We start from the raw sequence: 25,900 nt of genomic DNA on the forward strand, positions 1-25,900 counted from the left end.
GCGTATGTTGCCCATTCTAGGGCCACAAGTTCCCAAATTTTCCGCAGCCAGTCTTGGAGCATGGGGACATCGGAACTCTTCCATCTTTGGGCTATTAACAGCATAGCTGCCAATGTCAGTATCCCTTTAGCACCCTGCCCATTTAACCTGGATCTCTGACCTGGGCCACAAACTTGCTGGCGTTCACAGCTTCCCACTGAACTTGGGAAAATTGAATTACGGTGTCTTGCATACGCTAATGTGAAACTCTATGATCTCCATCAAAATGTACAACCTTCTTCCCTGCCAAAAGCACTCATCTCTTCCTCTGCCTATCCCGTTCTCGCATGACACTATCCCCTACTCTTCCACTAGAAACCTCAGCGTATTCTATGACCCCTCTTGCACCTGCTCTACTTTCATCTCCAAAACTGGAACAGCTTGCCTCAACCACCTAAATACTAGGAAAATCAGGCAACTCCTTCCTTTCAACACTGTCGAGCATCTCTTAACCACTCTTGTTCTCTTTAACCTGGACTGCTATGCCAGCATCCTCTTTGGTCTCCCCAACTATGTGTTTTGCCCTCTCAACAAGATCATTAACTTCACTACCAGGACACTCTGAACTCCTTCACTTCCCACCTACTTCCTCGTACCGTCGCACAGCTGGATGGCTGATGATGCAAAACAGGGTCCGATTTAAATTTCACAAATCTATCCATGGTAAGGCACCAGTGAATCTATCTTCCTCTATCCAACTCTACAAGCCTTCTCGTAATCTCCGCTATGCCTCCTCGACTACCCTTGTAGCTCCCCTCACTCCCTGTGCTTCCTCTCACTTCTGCTCTCTCTTCCAGCTCCAATTTCATGAAATTCTCTGCCACTGGACCTCCGAGAAACAGTCCATGCGGATGTGTTCAAAACCAAACTAAAAGCCTACCTCCTCGCCTCCAAGTTACCCTCTTAACCTACCTCTCATCTGCCTGCTAACATTTTTCCCTCACTTACTAAGCCTGCCCCTTTAGCACTGCACCCATCATGGTCACACTCAGAGCACAGCCGGCTAAACGGCCTACCTGCACTTCAAAACGTCCAATGTTGGTTGTCCTTAATCTATGTATGTCAACTTATGTGACTGTTCCATTTACTCCCCTTCACAACCTGGTCAGAATGTCCCTCAAACTCACCCCATTGTAAGACGCTCACTGCTTTCCATTAAGTCTGATTTCTTATCTATTGTATGTTCTTTTGTGATCAAAAGATCTTTGTTCCTCCTGTATATGAATAAATAATATATAAATACTTATTGACAAAACACCCATCGGCCTCCAGTGTTTATCATTCTCCAGTTACATTGCCACAAACAAATTGTAACTAAATAAGAAAAAAACAAAAATCATAAGATTTTCCAGGTCTTGGCATTCTCCACAGACTGGAGGATAGATGACAGCAAGTTAGAAGTGACATGGCAGATAAGCTATCAAAATTGGAAACCCAAATGGAACGAATTCAATTTCATTATATGCTTCAATGAAGCTCAAAACACTTGTATATGCCATCCAGATGAAAGGTATCAATGTAAACTTCTGTCAACTGCCCTCAAGTCCTCGTTTGAAATATTACAACAGCAAAGTGGTACCTGGTCTTAGGAAACAGGCACAAACCTGGAGTAAGATGCTATGCCTGCCAACTAGTGACTCAATTTCATCCTCTAGGTACAAGCTCGGTTTGATCTCCCTCCAAGCTCGAGCTCAATGGAATTAATTATTGCTATATTACAAATTTTCTATGTAGGAGAATTTGAACTGTATCATCCAAACAGCTGCAAATGAAGCACAAATTAGTGTGTTGGGGATTGTGATCGTATCCTTTCTCAATTATCTGTTACCAAGGAGGAAATTACCCTCAATCCAATAAGAATAAAATACAGATAGTGGGATTTGGTCCAGGTGTCTACCAAGAGCAAGTTAGGTAATTATTCATTCTACAGCGATTTGGCACTTCGAGAAAAAGCACAATGTTCTTGAATTTGACCAGATTAAGTTCCCCAGTGTTGGATTTAAAAATACACTTATGAGGTTACGCTTAAACATTCTGCCAATATGAGAAATGATTGGTATTTGGAAAGGGGCAAACCTCAGTCCATTTGAAGTCATTTCAAGTCAAGTACCAAGGAAACCTGGAAACATATTTCAGGAATGCACAGGCACTTTTGATTTGTGCTTTAAGCACTGTACACCCTTCTTATATAAGGGTGACTCTTGTAACTGAGTCTTGTGGCATAGGGTGGGTGCGGGTAGGGAATCAGTGTTAACCATAGCAGGGGTACGATTAATTCATGACATTTCAGCATTAATAATTAAATGACAATAACAAATATACGTATTTATTCTGATCTTTATTTTATTTTGTTTATTATTTAATGCAACTGTATGAAGGTGATTTTATTTGTGAAAGGTTAAATACAGCAAACACAATAAAACAAATGTGTTCGTTAAAAAAGAACCACAGTGTAAACTTCTTAGTGTACTTCAGTCATTGACTACCCATCAAAACTCATACTTCATTTTGTGAACTAATACCAATATTAAAGGTTTAGGGATTGTGGTTCACCTTTTCAGTGAGCCCAAACTTCCTTTTAGTAGGTTTTCCTCTTTAGAACATGGTTCTTGTAGTCCCCTCATGTTGCCAATGTGGTTTGGGATTCATTTAGTTTTTTCCCTTCTTTGTTTTCAAAAATCCTTTTAAGTCTTTCAATGTTTTGAATGTTGAGCATAGATCTGCACTAATGTTAAGTGCTCTGGAATGGCTGTGTAGAATCACAACCTGGAAGTGGGTCCCCTTTGCATTTAAGAAAACACATGTAGAAAACTCTTTCTAATGGACCCCTAATTTAAACTGTTCATACTCTGTTTTTAAGGAGATTGACAAAGTCAGACATTTCAATCAGTGAAATTTGTAGACCATTTTAGGTCATAGCGGTTTGCAGGTTTAAACATTTTTTTTTAAAAAAATTAAAAATAAAGCAGAGCGCACTGGTAGACAAGTTTGAGCGCAGCTCGGAATGCTGCCTCCTTTTTACAATGCCTTGCCCAGACACTACCAAAGCTCTGGTCATGAAGCTTGTACAAATGTATATTAGCTTAAAGAAAGCATGGTATGGCACTATGTATCTTTTGAAATTTTGTGGCAACACTGGAGGATAACAGATGTGAACTAAGTCTTGTGCATGTGAAGTTTGTGTTTAGTGCAACAATGTGGCGTGCTTTATAGAGGTGCACACTTTTTTCTTTTAGGTGTCTCAATGAAGGAGGAAAAAACAAAATAAATGGGTGGGAGGTGGCTTGCCAAGAAGCAGTGCATGGTAATGGAGCACTGCATATGTGGTACCAAATTCCAAATGTCAATTACAAGCACTGTAGTGTAAAATAAATAAATGCCAATGAACAGGTTGTAAACAGAGGTGGGAGACTTATTGCCGATCAAAAGTAGGACAAGAATGCAATACCATTTCATTTTTCAATGCTAAATGTTGACAGTTAATCCTTCTATGAATCAAGTAGTGGAGAAACCTTTTATCCTGTGCATTTAAGGTCATACTTGCCTGTCCCCTTTTCCTTTTGTTATATTGACCAGTTTTTCTATTCCTCCAGTGTCAGCAAGTGCTTTGGCATTCTCCATGTTTTTATTGGTGACCTCATGCAATGCACAACAAATTGCAGCAACTGTGTCATCGGACAAAATGCTTGTACCATTCCCTCCTGGAAGACGATTCACCAAGTCTCGCATTGCATATTTGCCTGCAACATTCAGTGAATTACAATAAGGGCAAAAGAGATTAGTCATTCAAGCACAATCTAAAATGGAGTAACATTAATTAGCTTCACATAGAGGGACGGAGCTCAACAACTATGTACAATTTAGAAAATGGAATGTCAGAGGATACACAATCGGCAATCGTTTGAATAGCTATTTTTCCAGCCATTCATCCCACCACTTTGTTATAAGTGTTACTTATCGTCTATACCAGGAAGAAACTTAAGACTCCTAAGATTTACAAACTACTCTAACACAATATACTTTAGCAGGTAACAAGTGAGCTTTCAACAATATAACATTGGTTCCTTTATCAAGAGTAGTAAACGTCAAAGACCCAACTGTCACTTATTTTCGCACCATTTGTGAGGAAATTTAACAGTGCTGCAAATAAAGGTAGCAAGACATGATAATATTCAATACTTGTGTTTCTCTGTGGTCCTCCCTTTCATGATCTCTCTAAAGCACCGAGAACAAAGGTAAGCGAGTTAGAAGCTGTATTACAGGCCAGTGGAAAGTAAATGCTAAATTATCGCAGTGCACGGTCAGACTGAGGCCTATCTTGTGGATAGGGGCAATATATAACAAAGTCTTACAGAAAATATACATTTGGAACATCATGGACCAGCAAATTCTGTCTCTTGGTACTCATGACCATTCCCCTACCATAGCTGGTCGCATGTGACTGTTGTCCAATGTGATCCATTGGAGGTCCCCCTGGGCCCCAAGGTGTGCTATCAGAACCCCATTTTGAACCGCCTTGTAGTACCGTTTCACATCCAGTAAACCCACCCCACCTTTTCCCTTGGGAAGCACGAGTACCTCCAATGCCATCCTGGCCTTCTTCCCCTGCCACTAGAATCTTGATGGGGAAAGCTTCATCTCCCAGACAAAGGAATCTGGGATGCAGATAGGGAGCATCTGAAATGGATACAAAGGTCTTGGGAGGATAACCCTTTTTATCATGTTAAGTCACCGCAACCATGATACTGTAAACTTACTCCACGTCATCAGGTCCAGTTCAATTGTGGACTTCAGTGGGGTGAAATTGACCTCAAAGAGTTCCCCCATGTCTCTGGTACGATTGATACCCAGGTATCTGAACATCCCCCAACTAACCTGCAACCCAGAGGTGCAAATCTTCCTGTGTCACCCTCTCTATCCCTGTACAGTGGGAAGAGGATCGATTTGGACTTATTGATCTTCAGTCGGGCGAGTGTGCCGTATGATTATCCGTTAAACCGCAATCGGAATGGATGTCGGAAGGTTCACTATGTGCAGCAGCATGTCGTCTACATATAGAGCAAGTTTGCATTCCCTCCCCCACACACAAATTCCCTCCACTCGGTTTTCCTCCCTAATCCTCAGGGCAAGGGGTTCCAAAGAGAGCGAGTACAACAATGGGGCGAGAGAACAACCCTGCCTAATTCCCCTTACCCAGGTTAAACCATTGGGAGTATCCCCCATTCACCGTTAAACAAGACCATGGGGAGATGTACAATGCCATTCTCCTGCAGAGAAAGCTGCCCGCCTATACCATATTTGACGAGCATCCGATCAATGGCTTTCTTGGAATCGACCGAGACAAGAGCGGGCTCCCCAGCCCCTCTGTGGGCTGTGCATCAGTAGCAAAGTCTTCCTCCTTGTGTCTGCCCTTGATAAAGCCAACCTAATCCGGATGGTTTAAACACAGCATGTAGCCCTCAAGTCTCGCCGCCAGCACCCGGGTGTATATTTTGGTATAGATATTTAGGAGGGAGATCGGGCGATGTGTTAGGAAAGAGGTCATAATTGTATGTAATTTTCCCTCCATGTGTACACTCCCAGACCTTTTTGCTTCCGTTTAGACACCATTTCCTGACTTTGCCAGAGAAGCACAGCCTTCAACTGCATTCCTCTGTGCTTTCGCTCACTTTTTATGGGGAAACTGACATGCCCTTAAGACAGTCAGTACTGGGAGACTGTTTCCCTTAGTCCTTTTCCCATGTTGCAACTTTTGTGCAACATGTAACCAGTGTGCAATATATCTTACCATACAGCACACTTGGATCTCTAGTCATTTTCCAAAGGCCCTAGATACTCCCAGACTTTATGAACCGTGCAGGTGTGTCATGGACAGGACTGGTGCCAGCTATCTTTTTGCATTCTTTTTAACCATTTCCTGCCATGTTAACTGTGTTAACCGCGTTGTGCACGAATAGGTGGCCTGGCTCAAAAATGCCATGCCACGAGGTTCTTTGTCCGGTCCTTTGGCCATCTTGCCCCTTCACTTTCCCCAGGTCGAGTCGACCCGGGTCAGTCCTTATTTGGTCATGCACTTTCCCGCAAAACCCAAAGCTTTTGCTGGCTTCTGCATGCCTTGTGTGTGCCTCCAGGATGTGGGCTGGAACGTCTCAGTCCAATACACATCCTGGGTGCCAGAGAGTCTGGAGTGCCCTCAATGACTGGGACCACTGTGGTCCGTGATTGGTCCACGTATGGAGTGTGTGTTTGTGAGCAGATCTCCCATTGGGTCCCTTGGCGCGAAGGGAACTTTGGATAAGAGGGGGCCAAAAACACCCCTACCATGTCGATCTCCTGAGTTCTCACTGAACAAAGGATAGGATCCAAGTATCCTGCAACTACGAAGCCGAGGAACCGCTGGTGACCCACTGGAAGGTTTGGCACCTTGAGCCTGCTGTCGTCCCGTGGGACCCCTATGCATCTGGTCATCCTAAAAGGTCTGCGAAGACGCTTCCACCCAATGGAATAGTGGGACCAACTATTCTCGGCACCTTAATCAAAACCTGCAAGTAAGCTTTCTCAGAAGTGTCCCTGGGCCAACCAGTGGGCTGACCAGCTTACGCAGGACCTTTGCTCTGTCTCCGCTGTCGTTTCGAGGGAGGCCCTCGAAACTAGGTATACTGCTAGCTCTGTCGCCGGCACCCGCACACCGAATTTCATACACTTGGCATTACCAGGTCTGAAGTGAGACTAGGGCACCAGGACTGGAGTAAACACGGTTACCGTGTTGCCCTGCCGCAGGAACGTCTTTTGCAAGTACGCTGCATTTGTGACCCTCTTGCCCCTGAAGCCTGCTGCAGTGAAACTGGGTCGATTCAGTCACCAAGAGCGGAGGAATCGCCACTGTCCCGTTTGGGAATCATTGTTGTATCTCAGGAACTGAAAGCCGCAAAGACGTCCTTTTTGCTGCATTCAAACCTGCAACCCGAGTGGACTGAACGGGAGAAGTTTGGGTCCAAGTGAGCCTGGGACTGGTGAGTACTTACAACACTAGCCAGTGGCCCCTGGTGCCAAGGGCCCTTTTAACGAATGAGTGGCGCGTGGGGGCCCCTCTCCTTTCCACTGCTAGTGTGAACTAGCGACTCCATCCCACACTCTGGAACTACCTCTGCCTTCAAGTGGAGGCCCTCCCTAAATAGTGGGAACTTGTTCTTCATCACCTCATCCACCTTCCCGAGCTGCTAGAGACCCCCTGAAGAGACCCTATTTTGCCCACAGCTCCTCTCTTCTTGGGGTTTGGACTGCCTCGTAGTTCAGTGTAGAATCGATGTCGAAGGGGCCTAAAAGACTATCTGCACTGTCTGTTTGATTTCCATCTAGGTTGTCGACATATTTCGTGCAGTTAACCCCTTTAGACCCCAATGGTCTTGTATATACATTGTATTGATCGTGTTGTGTTGGTTTACTTGTGTTACTGTGATTCTTTTGCTATGGTCTATGTTGCAAAGGCCTTGTAATAAATGTGTATATTTTTGATATACCACCTGTCTGGAGTAATTTGTAAGTGTCCTTGCTTTGTGTGCTCATTGAGGTCCGTCAGTCACCCTCACCCCTCCTGAGACCTAGTATTGAATGCCTGCCATAGCTACCCTAATTGGTCTGGCTTGTCCAGAGGTTACCCTGTTCCAAGAAACTAGGCTGGCCTTCTGAACCTCTGGGGTCACCCCCCTCCTTCGGTATCACCAAGATGAATGCCCTCGAGAAAGACTCTGGGTTTTACCCATCTTCATCACGTCGGTAAACAGTCATAAATGGTAATAAGACAATGAGAAAGGTTTTGTAAAATCCTGCGGTGAACCCATCGTCTCCCAGGGTTTTCCCCAATGGCAGTCTCCCCACCGCCTTCCGAATTTCTTCTGCTGTTATGGGGGCTTCCAGCATGGCTGCTTCATCTCCCTTCAGTTTGGGCAGGGGAGTATTCACCAACTACTCTAATTCCTTCAGCTCCAGGGGTAGGGTCTGATGTATAAAGTGTCTCATAGAAGGAGGCAAATGCCTCCTGGATCCCCTCCATGGATGTCCATTTTACCTCACCCCGCCCTCCATTTCTAGCACCCATCTATCCGCCCTCTTAATCTGGCTGCCAGGAGCGCGTCCGCATTATCCCCTTTCTCATAGAATTTTAGTTTAAGGAATTGCAGGTTACGTATTATCTTCCCTTCCTCAAGGAGCTGCAGTTGATCCTGTTTTCGCCTACCCTCCTTAACACTCTCCTGCCTCCCCTCTCCTTGTGCCTGCGCTCTTTTATCCCTGTGTTTTTTGTCTCATCCCGCAGCCTATTCACAATCAGTCCCCGTTCCCTTGTCTTCCGCGCCCCTTCCCTAATCAAAACCCCCCTCCAGGTTGCTTTCCCCGCTTCCCACACCGTCCTTATGTCCACCCCCTTGTGTGGTTAGCAATGAAGAACTCCTCCATTTCCCTAGCCATCTCCTGTCGGAACACTGAGTCCTTCCATAGAGATTCGTTGCATCTCCATTTGGACCGCCTGGGTTCATGCTCACCTAACCCTGGTCCACGGTCGCCATATCATGATCCTGACTGTTAGGAAGTCAGGCGAATCTCTGCATTCAGAGCCTCCTCCCACAGACCCCTTGAAACATACACAGTCTATTCTGGTAAATGTTCTGTGGGGTGGAGAGTAAAAGGTGCATCCTCTCTGTCCTGGCTGAAAGTAGCACCACACGTCCCAAAGCCCATCTGGTTCAAGAGCCACCTGGCTCTCCCCATGGCCGGGTCTCGACACTTCCTGTGCCCCGCCCTGCATCCCCCTGCCTGTCCCAGTTCACATCCGTCCATATATTGAAGTCACCTCCAATGATGAGGTGTCCCTAGCTCTCCACCATTATTTTAGGGAGGATATTCTTCAAGAATCTCAGTTGTCTCTACTTGGGTGCATAAATCGTGGCGAATGTAAAACACACCTTTCTAATAGTGCCCAAGACGTGCCAACTTGAGCTATGTAACCGGGAAATAAAACAAAACTAAGCAAGGTCCCTGGTACCAGTGTCCCCCTCGCCCCCATTTGTCCCCTCTCTCCTCCCCACACTCCGAGCGGCACCCGCCTCATCCCAGTTATCACTAGGGTGAAACCAAATCACCAGCTAGACCCCTTCACACAGGTCCCAGTTCATCAGACCCCTTTTTCTCAGAGCCCCCCCACCTTCGTTTAACAACCCATAACCTCTTCCCTTCAATCTCCCCAGATGCAATGGCCACCCGATACCTGATGGATTGTTTCGAGGCATTTCGTACCAGACAAATCCCACTCTGCACGTCTACACCTAACCAAGCATATCCCCCCCTTCCCCAACCCACCGATGTCCTTCAAGAAAAAGATGCATCTAATGCCATCAGGTGTCTGCTATCGGGGACGTGTTCAACTTCCTGAACTTCCGTTTATCTTTTGGGTCCCTTGATATGCCATTGGTTCGCCCGCCCGACCTGCTCCTTGGACCCCTGTAGGCTTAGGGTGTCACCTACTAACTCCCGTGTGGCCCTCCATAACTCCTCCCCGTTGGACAGTTTGCATTTAGTTTCATCTACTTCAAAGGCTATGGAAAATGGGAAAACCAAACTATATCCGATTCCCTTCTCATTCATCCACCTTGTTAGGGATGAACACAGACTTCTCCTTGCGAGCGTAAGCGAGAACAGGTCTTGGAAAATCATTACTGTGGCGATTACGTAAATCAGCAGGCCCTTCTTCCTCACTTTCCCAAAGATCTTGTGCTTATCCGGGTAATTATGAAATAGGGCAAGCACCTATCTGTGACCCCTGTGCTGGTTCTACGGCCCTATGGAGCCTTTCAATTTTGGCTTCATCGATGGGGTCATCCTCGAAAATGAGCTTAGTGACTTTGTGGAGGATTTTCCGCAAGTACATCCGTCTCCCCCTCCTTGTCTGGGATCCCAAAGGGCCTCCGATTGTTCCGCCTATTCTCGAAGTCATCCATTTTCAATGTGATCTCCCCCTCACTCCTTTCCATTTCTGAAATTCTCGTGGCCATTTGAATCTCCAAGGCATCCCGAGAGGATTGGTTGTGGTCCACTTCTTTGAGTCTATCATACATCTTGTCGATTCTCTGAGTTTTTGGTAGACCCTTCCACCGATGTCGGCCCGCATACTATGGATCTCCTCCATTAATGCCTCAAGGTCTTTTTTGTTGCCATCGATTCTTCCCCCGCAGTCACCATGGCGGTGCGGTGCGCTGTCTCTCCCCAGTTCTCCCTCCATGTGTACTCAAAGCCAGCTAGCTCTCACATCCATGTGATTTCCCTCACTGCCAGGCGTGTTCCCCCTTGTCTGGGGCAAGGGGGCCACTGCAGTGGGATGACCTGCTTCCAAGTATATTCTACAAGAGGCCCCTTACATCCCATGGGTAGTCGAGCCAGTAAGTGGGTCTCTTGAGTGACTTGTTGTGGGAAATAATGCTCACCGGCAGCCGAGCCCTCTTTCCCTCACTTGCCTCCTCGCCATCTTCAACTTGGGTGTGCTGTGCTGGGCCCCTCCTGGGGCAGGAGAGGGGAGGGGACAGCACTCTTCAGCACATTGTCTGTGGCCCTCCTTCTGGTGCGCAGCTATTCCGCCCTTCCTAAGGTACAGATCCTAGTGAGCCAGGAGTAGTGGGGTGTCCAGGAGACAGGCGCGCACACACCCCTGAATTGGAGGTTCTCACCTCCAGTTGGTCTCCTCTAGCATCCCCATGTGGCTCTGGGTTCCCTGGAATCTCTTCCTTTGCTCTCCACTGGCGCCTGTGGCCTCCCCCGCTGCTTCCTGGGGGGGGGCTGGCCACTTCAGGGTCAGGCCCTGCAGGAGCCCCTGGATCCCTCAACTCCCTGGGATGGTTTGGGGGGAGGGTTAGAGTGATCTAGTGCCTCTGCCAGTTCTGCGGTGGTGGTGGTGAGAGGTATCCGGGAGGCGGGCACACGCCCCAGAGCTGGGGCCCCATAACTCTCGCTGGCCTTCTCTAGTGTCACCACGTGGTCCCCACTTCCGTGGGGACTTTTTACTCTGCTCCGCCGATTCGACATCCCCCCCCCCCCTAGTCCACAGGGGGCGGGATTGGGCTTCCCCAGGTGTGGGCCCCGCAAGAGTTCTCCTCCATCAGCCTGTGGGGGGAGGGGGGTATGGGGTGCTGGGCCGCTTCATCCGCTCTGCGGCAGGGGTTAGGTCCAGTCAACCAACCTCTGTGCTTACCGTGGGCCTTGCTCCTCCTGTCAGGTATCTTTTTCTGCATCTCCCTCGGGGCCGCAACCCACCCCCCCACCCCAATCACTGGCCTTCCCTCCTCCCACTTTCCTGGGCTGTCAAATTTGTGCCATATCTCGCCTTCGAGGGGGCCTTTGCACTCCAAACTTCTTAGGAGTGTGTCCTGGGTGCTCTCACAGATGCCGCTATGGTGTTTTCGTTTGGGGCGGTGGGGCTCTGATCCCCTTTAGACCCGGTGAATGGAGAGCTTCATGCTCAGGCTGCTGACATCCGCGCACCCCATGGTTGACTCCGGTTAGTGATCTTTGATTCTTGGTAAGAACAAGTTACTTACCACCTGGAAACGTTCTTTCGGCTGGATGTTCCTCCCACGTATTCATCCATGATATTTCATTTCGCCAGCTTTGCTGCTTCGGAAATAAATTCTCGCCAGAGGGCGCTGTACGTGATGCCGCTGTGTCGATATCCTTCGAGGGCCTCCGTCGACGTTCGAACCAATAGTGCATGCAGCGCCCGTTGGCTTCAGTCGTTTTTCAGATATCCCTTTTGAGGAATTAACCAGGCGTACCACAAGCTCTCAAAGTGCAAAGTGAATCTTTTAGAAGCTGCTGACTGTTCTACTGTGACACATTCATGGACCACGACATTGTATAAAAGGGAAATTGGGATACATGGCACAAAGAAAGAGCTGCAGTGGTCACAGAGAAACTGCTTGAACGGAATGCTGCAGTGTCTTGTGCAAATGCATATGAACTCCCTCCCAGGCCAAACGTTGCGCAGCTAAGCAGCCCAGAGAAGGGAGTCTCCAGGAGATAGAATAACTGCAGTCATCTTGACCTGTGGCTGGCTCTGCTCCCATCTGTATATTTTCTAGTTAAGATATGCACACCATTCCAATTATAAGAAATAGAAATGGTATTCTTTCACCTAATCATAATTAAACATGTGTAGGTAAAATGTGCTAATGTTCATTGCTCCTTTGAAGCGTACAGCATTACTGTTGGAGAAGTGTCCTTATAAGTATTACGACCAAAAAAGAAGCTAATGAGCAAATTACAGAATTGTTTCGAAAGAATTGAGATGTACATCTAAAACAGAGTAAACCAAGTCCTTCATTAAAAGTTGGGATCCTTGTTTAGCATTAAAAAAGGATGGCCATCTGTGTACAATGTAAAGGCAAGTGGGCAAAGCATGTCTCAGGGTGCTGTGATGAATTCCAGTGGAGTCATCACAGATTACCCGGCGGTGACCTCCCATGTGACAGGAGCCGCTACCTGATCCTGACTGTTCGGGAGATTTATCATTTTTATGCTTCATCCCCTCTCTCCTAGTGAGACCCCCCAGCACTTTTTGCTGGACTTTTTCTTTCAATCCTTAATGAAGGGAACTCTATTCTTTGTACTCTACCTGTACTATAGAGTCTGTCTGCTCCATAGCTCTGAAAGGCATCTGTGTTTTTACAACTGCAGCACAATGTCCTTATGGACCATTGGGGTCCTCTTAAAATTCTTTTTCTATATCCTCATGTAACAGTTCTTACTTAGTATCTCTTGCAAAACTCTACAGCCTGAGAGATTGGCGCACACACCACCTTCAGTGTAATTCCAAAGGGATACCTAGTAGCCCCCTTCTCTCTGCTCCTGTGACTTTTTTAGCCACAAAGACAATCATCTACTTATGACTGGTGTCAGTGAAAGTGTTCAACCAACTTGTATATTTTCTATACCGCAGGTTATGTTCATAGCCTTGGTAGTGCACAATAGGGGCACCCCAGTACTAACTGGGAGCCTCCCTTCTTTTTTCACCATTTCTAGCGTGGTTGTTCTTGGTTAGCCCTTCTTATATCATTCTGGGATTTTCTGTAAATTACGTTTACGATATATTAACATATGGATAGAGCAAGAGAAGATTTTTAGTATGCAACAATTAGGTTTTAGAAACGGTTTTAACACTACTACAAACGTATGGATTTTAATGTATTTTATTTGCAGCACCTTGTTGGATAGGAATGTGTACTTTATATCTGTTTTAATGATTTTATCAAAGCGTTTGACACAGTTAATCGCCAAATGTTATGGGGGAAAACGAGAGTGGGGACAGTGCATAAACAGATCCTGTATTTTATCAAAGCACTATATTCAAATAATAATGTACATATTGAATTGACCAGGAAGGTGACTTAAGTGAGGATATTAATGTTAACCATGGATTAAAACAAGGTTGTACCCTAGCCCTCACTTTTTTCAATATTTATCTGGCGGACTTTTGAAATTCACTACAGACCTGTAACAATAACCCTCCACGCATTGCGCAATGCCACGTGGCTTGGCTTTCATATGCAGATAGTCATTTTTGATCAAACTGCATTGGGGCTACAGGGTGGTCTAAAGGCATTAGACAAATTATCTTTAGAAAATGGCCTGATCATTAATCTTTCACAAACTAAGATCATGGCGATAAAGTCTAATAGATGAAATATAAAAAATATTGTTGGTCTTTACAAGGGAAGAAAATGGAGGACGTATCGAGCTATGTGTTTTTGGGCTCTCTTGTCACAAATAATATGAATAGGGAGACTTTTCCAAATCCATCACAGATAGTGTCCATTAAGTGTAAAGCAATAAAATCTTTCCTCCATAAAACTGAAGGGCACTCTATAGAATGTCTGTCACAACTATATAAGCGGTGTGTGGTTCCAGCTATACTTTACAGCCTCGAGATATACTCCCCGAAATAAACGAATTGGCTGAGTAATTTAGAGGGGAAAATATGCAGAAGGCACTAGATCTTCCACAATCTGTACTGGTGGAAGCTATCTGTGGTGAAATGGGTATCATTTCCTTAACAAGGAAAATAATTTTGACATGTAATTTTTACATCAAAATTCTAATAAGCCACGACAAAACGCAATCTTTATATGCTCACTTTCTGAATCAATAGGGTGTCTTTTAAAGTTTTGCTGCATTAAAAGACTGGAGGAAGGGAATTGATAGTTTCCTGGAAAATATTGGCTGTACGTGCAACGTCAATAACTTGGCTAGCAAGTTTAAAGAAATAAAAAGAAAAGCTGCCATTTGGGACAGGAATGCAAGATGTGCCCATTTATCTAAGAAGTCTAGATATGCAGAATATTCTAGACAATCCCATCCTGTGGATATTCTCTGTACATACATTAAAAAACGTACAAAACTAGGATACTTGACGTTTTATAATGCTTTTAAGGTTCAATCAACTTCCAACATTGACAAATTGGGTGTGTGGAATAATATTCCATATGAGGATTGTTTGTGTAGATTGTGTAACATAGAAGTTGAAACCCTGAGGCACTTTGCTACGCCCTCTTCATCCACTTAAGATTGTTTACAGATCCGCCTGAGCCACTGGAGACCAACTACATTGGTGACGGTGCGCTATATAAATACCTTTAACATTAACCTACTTACCAATTGCAATCAGCTGATCACTTTACATGAAAGGGCCTATGGTGCATGGGGGCAAACTGGATTTTATTCACACTAATCAATTTTGGTCTTATATTTTTATGGCAGAGAATCTGGTCACAAACTTTACTGTGTACTATTTGTGGAAAGAAATTAAGAAACTAGGAGGGTGGATTTGCTAGCAGTCCTATATTTTTGATGTTGTCTATTTATTGTAGCTATTTAAAAACATTCTTTGTATGTAATCTTTTGAAATGTATTTTAAACAGTTGACTTTACCATATTTTGGAATGTGTAAAAGGTTTGATTTAAACAAAAAAGGGTGACAAAACTGCAGTGACCCCAGAAGTTGCTGAAAGTCGTGCTATAGGTCCTCCCTCAAGACTGCTGCCAGGAGATCCCAGCCAGTGTCCTGCCTTCAAGTCATCAGACCAAGGAATACAGAGGTCTGGTTCAGAGCTGCAACATCGCAGAGCATTAAGCACAAACATTTTCTTCTAAGGTACTGTGGGGAAAAAGGTATTGCTTACCGATGCAAGTAGAGGGTTCTAGGGCAACCCCCTCTTACCTCAGATCCAAGCTGCTGCTTGTGTCCCCTTCGAGTCTGTTTTAAGGTCTACCTTGTTAGTTATTCACTTGCTTGCTGCTTCATTAACACTAGAAACTCGAAGAAATTCACAGGAACTCTTCGTAATTTGCTGCTTCTCAAGACTTCAAATCCTCTCCTAACTGCCTTTAGATAGGGTTGTGTTTTTGGACTTCAAGGACTTACTAGGCAAAGAAACTGTCTCTAGAACCTTGGACTAAGCTTATGTTAAACTAACCATTGTCCACACTTTAAGTGACTTTACTTTATGTGTTTGCAGAGTAAATGCATTACTGTATAAACCGTTGAATACCTACCGCATGATTGCGCAGTAACCGATAAGACGATAACATTGTCTTTTCTCTTTTTAACGTTGCTTCAAATGTAATCGTGAACAAACACAAAAGTGAAAGTGCCCTTTGAAGTGTATCATCAAGTATTTTTAAAGTGTTCTAGTATAAACATCTGAGGTATTTAAAGAGATTCTGGTGTAAATATAATAAATATATACTTTTTATATAATTAAGTTTAAGTGCTTCTTTGCTGTGCCCGTCTAGGATTCAGTGTACTTACCTACAGCTCACATCATCCTCTTAAAATGAGCCTGACTGCTCTGTCACTCTACAAAGGTCCTGAGCTAGTACAGACTGATACTAAGAGTTGGGGATCTATAAACCTCTGGGATAGCTTAAGTCTTCCTGCCAGTAGGCCTTTAGGAAAAGAAACCTAACACTGACCCTGGGGGTGGCAATATGTGGAAGGATCACATGGGAGGAGACAACTACCGGGGATATGTTTTGATTTCACTGGAGGAGTTAGTGTGTCCTCCCCACCCCACCCGGCCCTCCCCCATGACGAAGAACCTCGGATACCAGAGCTCTTGATGGCCGATTGTCATTGCAATGGGGGAATACTATGGGGTCAGCTGTGGCCCCTTCACTGGCAAATCTATATGTAGACTTTGTTGAGTATATGAGTGTCTATAGCGAAAATAACATCTTCAAACAACACAACGGTGTGGAGGAGATACATCAATGACGTGCTACTGGTGTGGCATGGTGATGAAATAACCCTATTGCCTTTCTTTCAATGGCTGAATGGGGTTAAACCCTTTCTGAAGAAGTTTACAATGAACAACCATAGGGAACAGATAGATTTTTTAAATCTCACAATTATCTCTAACCCGTCCACCCATCGACTCGCGCTAAAACCATTCCACAAGGCCACTGACCACAATTCGCTTCTCAGGAACGATAGTTTCCATCCTAAGGCTCTGAGAGACAAATTAGCATTTGGCCAATTTTTGAGGCTTAAACCGAATAGTAGTAATAGAGATGTATTCTTGTCTGAGGCGTCTACTTTAAGTCACAACCTGATCCAACTAGGCTACCCAAACAAGTGTGTGAGAAGGTCTTTGAAGAGAGCATCCAATAATCACTGTGAAGCCCTGTTAGAATATAGGCCCAAACCCAGTCCTGGCAGATCTGACCCATTAGTTTTTGTCAGTGCTTTTAACCATCTATCTAATCAGGTGGTTAAGATTGTGAGAAAACACTGGCATATTCTATCGCAGGCAAAAATACCTGTTGAGCCCCCCCCCCCCGTTGTGCCTTTAAACGCGGACGTAATGTGAAAGAACTGGTGAACAGGAATGACATTAGCAATAAAGATGACACTCAGATTATCATCACTCAACAATGGGGTATGCCCAAACTTAGAGGATATTGCACCGTGTGGGGCGTGTCTGTTGCCAGTTCACGAGCCGTACCACTGAGGTCGAGATCGGGTTACAGAGACCATGGGAACAAAAAAGGTTTTCCAAATGCAACTCCAGCTATGTGGTATATGCCATATGGTGCCCATGTCCCAAATTATATATTGGGAAAACGGAACAGAAAATTAAGATCCGTATCAATGAGCACAGAAACTGCATTAGAACCAGGAATTTACAGGCTCCAATGGTGGGTCACTTTATAATGCGTGACCACAGCTGTAATGACCTTAGGTGGACTGTGCTCAAAAAGATTCCAGTCACTAACAATAATTCTGCAGATAAAAAGACCCTCTATAGGGAGGAGATGAAACTTATTTTCTTGAGCAGAAGTCACTTGCTGGGCTTGAACGAATTAATTGATTGGAATTTATAGCATTGAGAACCAGTTTAATTAGTGGTACATCTTTTGAGAGTGGTGACTATTGCGGTACGTGTGACACGTCAGCCATGTTTCTCCATACTTGACAGTTCAGAGTGACAGATTCTGATTACAGTGTGTATCCCAATCATTAAGACAACATCTGAACAGGCTACTCTGGCTGTTAGTTACACTTGCCCATGTGATAGGGACGCAACGAGGTCATATTAGTTCGATCTTGTCATGTTTAACCAAACGTTACGTGAATATCATGTTATTGCACGTAAGATCACGTGGTCCATATATTCGTGGAACTAACACTTCCGGGCCGGCTTGCACAATCACTGCCGCTGGTGATGAACGCTACGCACTGGATACGGCGGTAAGCAGGGCTCACTGGCCTCTCAGTTTAAGGGTTGTCCCAGTTGTATTTATGATTGATAGTTGGACTGAAATGGGGAGGGCTGTTGTGAGCAACCAAGAACTACCGCATTATGCTTTCTAAAAATAAATGTGCAGATGCACTAACACGGCGAGTGTCCCATACTACGGTACAAGATTTTGACCTATCTTTTGGTTTTTTGCTATGCACAATACAGATATTTTATCGCATGAGATCGATCAACAACAGTGACCATGACCTCTGGGCCCCCCACCAAGACGCGAAAAGAACTCGACGAAGTCTCCGTACACCTTCCGCCATGGATGTGACGTGTTGACTTGGATAAGGTCAGTTTGTTTATTATTTACATCCTGGTAGCACTTTTCCATTATGTATAAAGTGTGTGGGTTATAGTCACAGGGTTCGAAAACCACTGAACATAACTGACAAAGAAAAAAAGTGATAGGAAAGAAGACTATCACGTTTACAGAAACACAAGTAACGAAATACCCCTGATGAATGTCCTACATTTATATGTGCGTTTAGGGACAGAAACTTGTGCAAGTTGGGTCTAGGAAACAGTCAGAATATCAGTGTGTAAAAAAAGAAATACAACTCCAATGTGAAGTTTCACATGGTGTTGATCCAGTGATCAAGAGAATTAATCCACAGCATGTGTTTATTCTTGTGTCCTTTTTTTCTTCTTTTTTTGTGAAAAAATTTGTTTTCATGTTTTTATGGAGTTTTATGTAATGTGATCATTTTATGAGTACTATTATCTATGTGTTTAATAAAAAGATATTTTAAGGTTTATAAGAGAATTTTTGGGGTAACTGATACACCTTTTGTCATAGGAATTCGTGGGTTTCAGACACATCAGCATACCTTCTTTTTTGAAGAATATATGGGTTATAGTCACATGCACATTGGTAAACGTGATAATGACGTCTTGTTTCTTTCTTTTCTTCTTTTTGTCCTGCCCGGGTGCTGGCCTCCGTGGAGTTGTTAGCCTGACTGAACAGGCTGTATATCCCGTGGGGATTGACAGAGGCTACTTGAGATTTTCACCAATTTAGTCAAGTGTTATTTTCCTCTGCCAATAAGATGTGCCGCTGCAAACTGGAAACGTTGGTGAACTGTGAGTTTTTAAACGGCCTATGTATTTCAACATTTTACCCGTTGTGAGGGGTAATCACTAGTCTTAGGTGCCACTTAGTGTCTGCCTCCCTGCTACATGTGGTTATGTATCTATACTTCCGCATCTTATTGGGGAACCCACCGAGTATGGGTGTATCTCTGATATTGCATGTGACCATGGGTCAATTGTCACTGCGAGTTTGTGCATGACTGCATTGTCTTGACCTTTGCAGTGGTTCTGTTCTCTGAATTGTTGTCACGATATTTTATCATGGTGGAACAATTTCGACCTTGGATGTCCTAATGTGTCATGCGGTGTCTGTGGTGGTGGTGTTTTGTTAGGATTGCACCAATTCACATGGTCTCCTAGTCATTGTACCGGTCTGGTACAAGTGACTCAGTCTAGTGGAGAAGGCGGTAGTGGGGTATTGATTGCCCCCTTTCTGCACTCCGCTCATTAATGGTGCGGTGGTAGCACAGATCTAGCGGTAGACTTGTGCATTTAGCCCGATTGATTGTGTTTGTGTTTATACGTATAGGTGAACTCCTGGTGTTGTCTACATATCTGTACTCCTACTCATATTCCCTTGAAAACGCCGGACCTACTTGCCCCTGTAAAATTTCTGCTGAGTGATATTAGCACAGAAAGTAACATGTTGGATTGGGGAATCTGATGCTGTCGTTGGCAGCATTGTTAATCACTGTATTGAGCATTATCAGTATTATACCACACTTTCTGTGGTCGCTTATTTGTGAGGATCTTGCTGTTCTAATTCGTAATGAACTGAGATTTTATTTTAGAATGTTTTATATTTGAGATGAACAAGTTACTTCTTACCTTGTAACGTTCTTTCGACGGGATGTTCCTCCGACGTATTCCTCATCTTAGATATATCCTTCCAGCTCTGCTGGCCTCGGAAAATTTTTTCAGTAGAGGGCGCTGCGCGTCGACGTCCCTCGAGTCGATGTCCCTCGACACCCGCCGTATCGACGCTCGACGTCATCCTGCCCATAAAGGCCGCGCGCAGCGTCCGTTGCTCAGTTCCGTTTTGAAGCCCACAGTATTACTGTTTGGACTAGACTAATCACCCTGAAGGAGCGTAAGCTGCAACAACAAGGGAAGTAGAACTGCGGGGATGGATGGGAGGGTCGATGAGGAATTTGTCGGAGGAACATCCCGTCGAAAGAACGTTACAAGGTAAGAAGTAACTTGTTCTTCGAAGGGATTGTGTCCTCCGACGTATTCCTCATCTTAGATAGGCTCCCATAGCAGTATTCTATATTCGGAGGAGGGAGTACTGACTTCACGCTGTCTTCTATTGATGAATAGAATGTAGTACAGCCCTTCCAAACCTAGTCTCTTGACTAGAGGAGGAATCCAGATTGTAAAAACGTGAAAAGGTATGGACAGACGACCATGTGGCGGCCGCACAGATGTCTTTAACCGGCACGCCTCTTTTGAGGGCCGATGAAGCTGCAATACCTCTGGTCGAATGAGCCCTAAGGTTTTGAGGGGGCTCTTTCCCTGCCAGTTTATAACATTCCAGAATGGCTAGAATGATCCATCTGGAAATGGTCTGTTTAGTTATAGGTAACCCCAGCTTGTGACCTGCGTAACCTACAAATAGCTGGTCTGCCTGTCTTATCCTGGCTAGTCTACTAATGTAAAAACTTAAAGCCCTCCTAGGGTCTAGTCTGTGTAACCTCTCTTCCTCTTTCCCCGGGTGAGGAGGAGGATAGAAAGATGGTAGGGTAATCTTCTGAGAGATATGGAACTCAGAAACTACCTTTGGGAGGAAATTAGGCTTCACTTGTAGGACAACCTTGTCTTTGTGAAAGATTATATGAGGGGGTTTACAAGAAAGAGCTTGTAATTCGCTCACCCTTCTAGCAGATGTGAGTGCTGTTAATAAAACAGTCTTAAGGGTAAGGAATCTTAACGAACAAGAATGGAGAGGTTCGAAAGGTGTACCCATCAGGAAAGTTAGTACTAAGTTTAAATCCCATAGGGGAACTTGGAATGGTCTTGGGGGATAAACATTGGTTAACCCCTTTAGAAACTGTATTACCAAGGGTAATTTGAAATAGGATGGCTCCTCCGCAGTCCGCTTAAAGATAGATAGCGCTGCGAGATAGCCCTTAATGGTACCAACTTGAAGGCCTGAATTTGCCAAATATAGTAAGAAGGACAAAACCATTGGAGTACCACATGAAAATGGGTCGATATTCTGATCTCTACACCAGCTGCAAAATCTGTTCCAACGGCAGCGGTATAAAGACTTAGTTGCTGGCCTCCTTGCCGAAAGCAACACCTCCATAACATCATCAGGGAGGTCCCAATCCTTGTACCTCAGCCGTTCAGAAGCCAAGCGTGTAGGTTGAGGGTTTTGATGTCCGGATGGAGAACCTGACCTCCCTTCTGAGAGAGAAGATTCTCTCTGAGCGGAAGTCGAATTGGAGGGCAGATGGACAAGTCTAGAAGGTCCGGGTACCACGTTCTCCTGGCCCAATCCGGGGCAATTAGGATCATGGTTCGCCGGAATCTTCTCAACCTCCTGATCATTTGAGGAATGACAGGGACCGGTGGGAACGCGTACAGAAGCGGAAACTCCCAGTCCACTATGAATGCGTCTCCCAGAGCTCCTCTCGGAGGAAATTCCCTTGAGCAGAACAGGTCGCATTTCCTGTTTAGGCTGGTGGCGAACAGGTCTACCTGAGGGGTTCCCCAAAGGGCGAAGATCTCTTGAAGGACTTCCTGAGCTAGTTCCCACTCGTGGGAGACTGTTCTGCCTGCTCAGAGCGTCCGCTGTCAAGTTCTTCTCTCCGGCTAGGTGAACTGCCGATAGAGAGATTCCTTCTTGGATTGCCCAAAACCAGAGCTGCATCGCCTCTCTGCACAGGGGTAGTGATCCTACGCCTCCTCTTTTGTTGAGGTAGTGCATGGCCACCGTGTTGTCCGTCATTATCAGGACGTTTTTCCCCTGTACAACCGGCAGGAAAGCCTTCAACGCAAGTCTGATGGCTCTCAGCTCTAACAGGTTGATGTGTAGTCTGGACTCCGATGGAGACCAACGACCGCTGATGGTCAAGTCGTTGGCGTGGGCTCCCCACCCCGTGAGTGAGGCATCCGTGACTACTGTTATCTCCGGCCAGGGTTGCCAAAACTGTTCTCCTTTCAGAATGTTCTCCTGACAGGCCCACCACTGAAGGTCTCGAGCCACCCTGCCGGGAACCTGAAGAAGATCTGTCATTCTCCCTGAGAATTGTGACCACCGAGTCCTCAGTGCCCACTGGAGGGATCTCATTCTCAGGCGAGCCTCTGGCACAAGGAAAATGCAGGATGCCATGAGGCCCAGCAACCTCAAAAAGTCGAAGGCTGGGAGATGTTGAGCATGTTGGAACTTGGTAACCATCTGTAGAATGTCTTGAGCCCTCACCTCTGGTGGCGAGGCTTTTCCCAGGGAAGTGTCCAGGATCGCTCCTATGAACTGGAGTCTCTGCGATGGTATCATTTGAGACTTCTTTAAATTGAGGGAGAAGCCCAGTTTGTGAAGGGAGTAGCACACGTGATTTAGCTGGATCTGAGCTTGCTCCGGAGAAACAGCCCTGATCAGCCAATCGTCCAGGTAGGGGTAGACGTGAATCCCTTCCCTCCTTAGACTTGCAGCCACTACCGACATTAACTTGGTGAAAACCCTCGGGGCGGAGGTCAGCCCAAATGGCAGTACTCGAAATTGATAGTGAGAGTTGCCAATTGCGAACCTCAGGTATTTCCTGTGTTTGAGATGGATAGGCACATGGAAATAAGCGTCCTGAAGGTCCAGAGATACCAACCAGTCCTGGAACTGAAGGGCCTGGAGGATCTGAGAAAGAGTGACCATCTTGAATTTGTCTTTTCTGAGGAATTTGTTCAATTCTCGCAAGTCCAAGATGGGTCTCAGTCCTCCGTCTTTCTTCGGAATGAGAAAGTAAGGGGAATACCAGCCCTTGTTCCTCTCCGCTACAGGTACCGGTTCTATGGCACCTTTCTCTAGCAGGTCTGAAATTTCCTGCAAGAGGAGCGGATCTGGAACTTTCTGAGAGCTGATCCCCGGTGGATGACTCTGAGGTGTACGTAGGAAAGGCAGGCAGTAGCCTTGGCCGACTGTTTCCAATGCCCAAGCATCTGACGTGATAGCCTGCCATACCGTCAGATGTTGAGTCAACCTGCCTCCTACAGGTGTCCTGTGAGGGGAGTCCTCAGAGTGGTTTTGGGGCGGCTGATGCAGATGCCGATGGTAAATAGGCACCTGCTGTTGCTGCGGCTTTAGAGTATCTACCCCGTCCACCTCGGGTAGTTCTTCTTTGACCCCTTTGAGTCGGTCGTCCTCTACCTCTTCCGAAAGAGGAGTAGAAGCGAAAGGACTTGCCCCTCGCAGAGGTTCCCGTGGGACGAAAAGGAGTCTGACGGATTGCAGCTCCTAGGGATTTTGCTGCTGCTTTTGAAGTTTGCAGTTTCTCTAAACTGTCATCCGCCTTTTTCCCGAACAAAGAAGAGCCATCAAATGGCATGTTCAAGAGCCTGGCTTGCACATCTGGGGCAAAACCCGACTTTCTCAACCAAGCGAACCGCCTGGTTGATGTACTTGCCGCCATTGCTCTGCTGATACTGTCAGCCGAATCAATGCCCGTCTGGAGGGATTCGCACATAGCGTCTTTACCGTCCTGTATAATATTCAGGAACGCATCCCTTTCTTCTCCCTCCGGGATGCAGTCAGCCGCTGTAGAAGCACACTCCCAAAGTGTATGGCTGAACCTAGCAAGGGTGCAAGTAGCATTAACAGACTTTAACGCCATGCTACATGCTGAAAAGACTTTCTTTGCCATAGCATCATACTTTTTATCGTCCCTATCCTGTGGGACTGTAGGATAAGCCGTCTTGACATCGGTAGAGGATGCTGCTTGTACCACCAGACTTTCTGGGGATGGATGTTTAGACAAGAACTCTGGGTCTGTGGAAGATACCCTGTATTTTGCAGACAGTTTTTTATTTACTGCTGGTATTACATCTGGGGTTTCCCAGTTTGTCATGATCTTTCTCTGAAGAGCTTTATGAAAGGGCACCACTGGATCTTCTTGTGGACCTTTATCAAGAATATCCGTGAGGTCATCTTGCTGAAAAGATTGTGAGGGTGTAGATCACCCCATGAACTCCGTAATCCTGGCCATTAAGGCTCTGTAGGGAGTTTCAGCATGCTCCCCCGGGTCTGGTTTAGCAAAATCCACCTCAGGGGAAGTGTCTAACCCACTTGCCTCATTTAAAGAATCATGAAGATCCTTTAATCTGCGCTCTTCAGAGGAAAATTCCTCTCTAACCGGGGTTACAGGTCCCTGTAACTCAAATGTGTCTTGTTCAGACAAATCACCCTCTTCTAAAATTGAGGATATAGTTCTCAATTGTTCTGAACTCATAAAGGGAGTAAATCCCATTTCCAAGGCAGAGGGTGCCGACGTTGTCATAATTGGCCTCGAGAGTGTCGATGTCGTCGACGCCGACGTCGACGGCTTCGAGCGTGGCGTCGAAAACAGAGGTGGAGGCCTCGAGGACCTCGACAGAATAGGAATTCTACTCGACGCCATTGACGTCGAGGGCCTGGGGATCGTCACTGGATGTGTGGACATCGTGACTTTTCTCGGCGTCGACGCCGGTGTCGAGGCCGGCGTCGAGTCGACAGACCCGTGTGTCGAAGGTCTCCTCGACGAAGACATCGACGGAACCGTCGTCGACGGAACCTTCGAGGAAGGTTTGGAGGTCATAGTCCTACTCGAGGGTTCGAGACGCACTAGAGAGGTTTCTTTCGCCGGGTACTGCGACTCGCGGCGTTTTTGACCTTTGGGTCTTTCGACCAGAGCATCGCTCTCGGCAGTCTTCGAGGGGGTCAAGGCCGCGTTCTCGAAGACGCTCATCATATTTTTTCTGAATTCCTCCCATTCAGCCCGGGAACTATGTTTCGTGGGGCAAGGGATTCTTTTTGGCGAAACAGAGGAAGACGGAGAAGGAGATCTTCGACGTCTCCTCTTCGAGTGTTTCGATCTCGAGGAGTGAAGAGACCCACTCTGAGACCTGGAGCGTGAATGGTGACGAGGAGACGAATGTCTCGACTTCGTCGACGAAGAAGAAGCTTTAAAAGTCTTACCTTTCTCCAGCTTCCCCCTACGCTCCTTCAGGGCCTTAGCTGTCATGGACATACAGTCCTCGCACTCCGAACAATGGTGTTCGGCTCCCAAGCACCACAGACAATTTCTGTGAGGATCGGTCAACGACATCTTTTTTCCACAATCTCGACATTTTTTGAAGCCGGATCGAGGAGTTGTCGGTTCCGACGAGGAAGCCATCGAGTACGGTATCGAATAACTCGAGGTAAATAGTATTTATTAAACTAATAACTGAGCAACGGTATTCCGAGGCACCGAGTAGCGCGGAAAAACGGAACTGAGCAACGGACGCTGCGTGCGGCCTTTATGGGCAGGATGACGTCGAGCGTTGATACGGCGGCTGTCGAGGGACATCGACTCGAGGGACGTCGACGCGCAGCGCCCTCTACTGAAAAAATTTTCCGAGGCCAGCAGAGCTGGAAGGATATATCTAAGATGAGGAATACGTCGGAGGACACAATCCCTTCGAAATATATGTTATAATTGAAAGAAATAATTTGTGATGTTAGGTTGTCTGAGTGTGAATGAGGTATGTCTGGTGTATGGTTTTCCGTGGGACAATATGATAATTGTGTCAAATCAGCCTAGTTTATTATCTCTCTAACTGGTTTAGAAGTGTACTGATATTGACACTTGATGAATTTTAGAAAAACTATTTCATTTTATTGTGACATTTTTTCTATATCTGAATATAAAAGTTAATTATTTCAATGTGTCCAGTGATTTGAATGTTTTCATCTC

General features: G+C 45.8%; 1 protein-coding gene across 13 annotated transcripts in view; it reads right to left on the reverse strand.

The window, feature by feature from the left end:
• Positions 1 to 25,900, reverse strand: part of PKP4 (plakophilin 4) — a 1,672,883-nt gene that overhangs the window by 108,686 nt on the left and 1,538,297 nt on the right. For all 13 annotated transcript variants that reach the window (XM_069616385.1, XM_069616390.1, XM_069616392.1 and 10 more), the window contains one exon: positions 3,584 to 3,779. In XM_069616385.1, coding sequence (XP_069472486.1) covers positions 3,584 to 3,779 — 196 coding nt within the window. The remainder of the gene's footprint in view (positions 1 to 3,583; positions 3,780 to 25,900) is intronic.

Source organism: Ambystoma mexicanum, chromosome 9 (genome assembly GCF_040938575.1).
Source record: "Ambystoma mexicanum isolate Mex_15411 chromosome 9, UKY_AmexF1_1, whole genome shotgun sequence".
NCBI classification, from domain to species: domain Eukaryota; kingdom Metazoa; phylum Chordata; class Amphibia; order Caudata; family Ambystomatidae; genus Ambystoma; species Ambystoma mexicanum.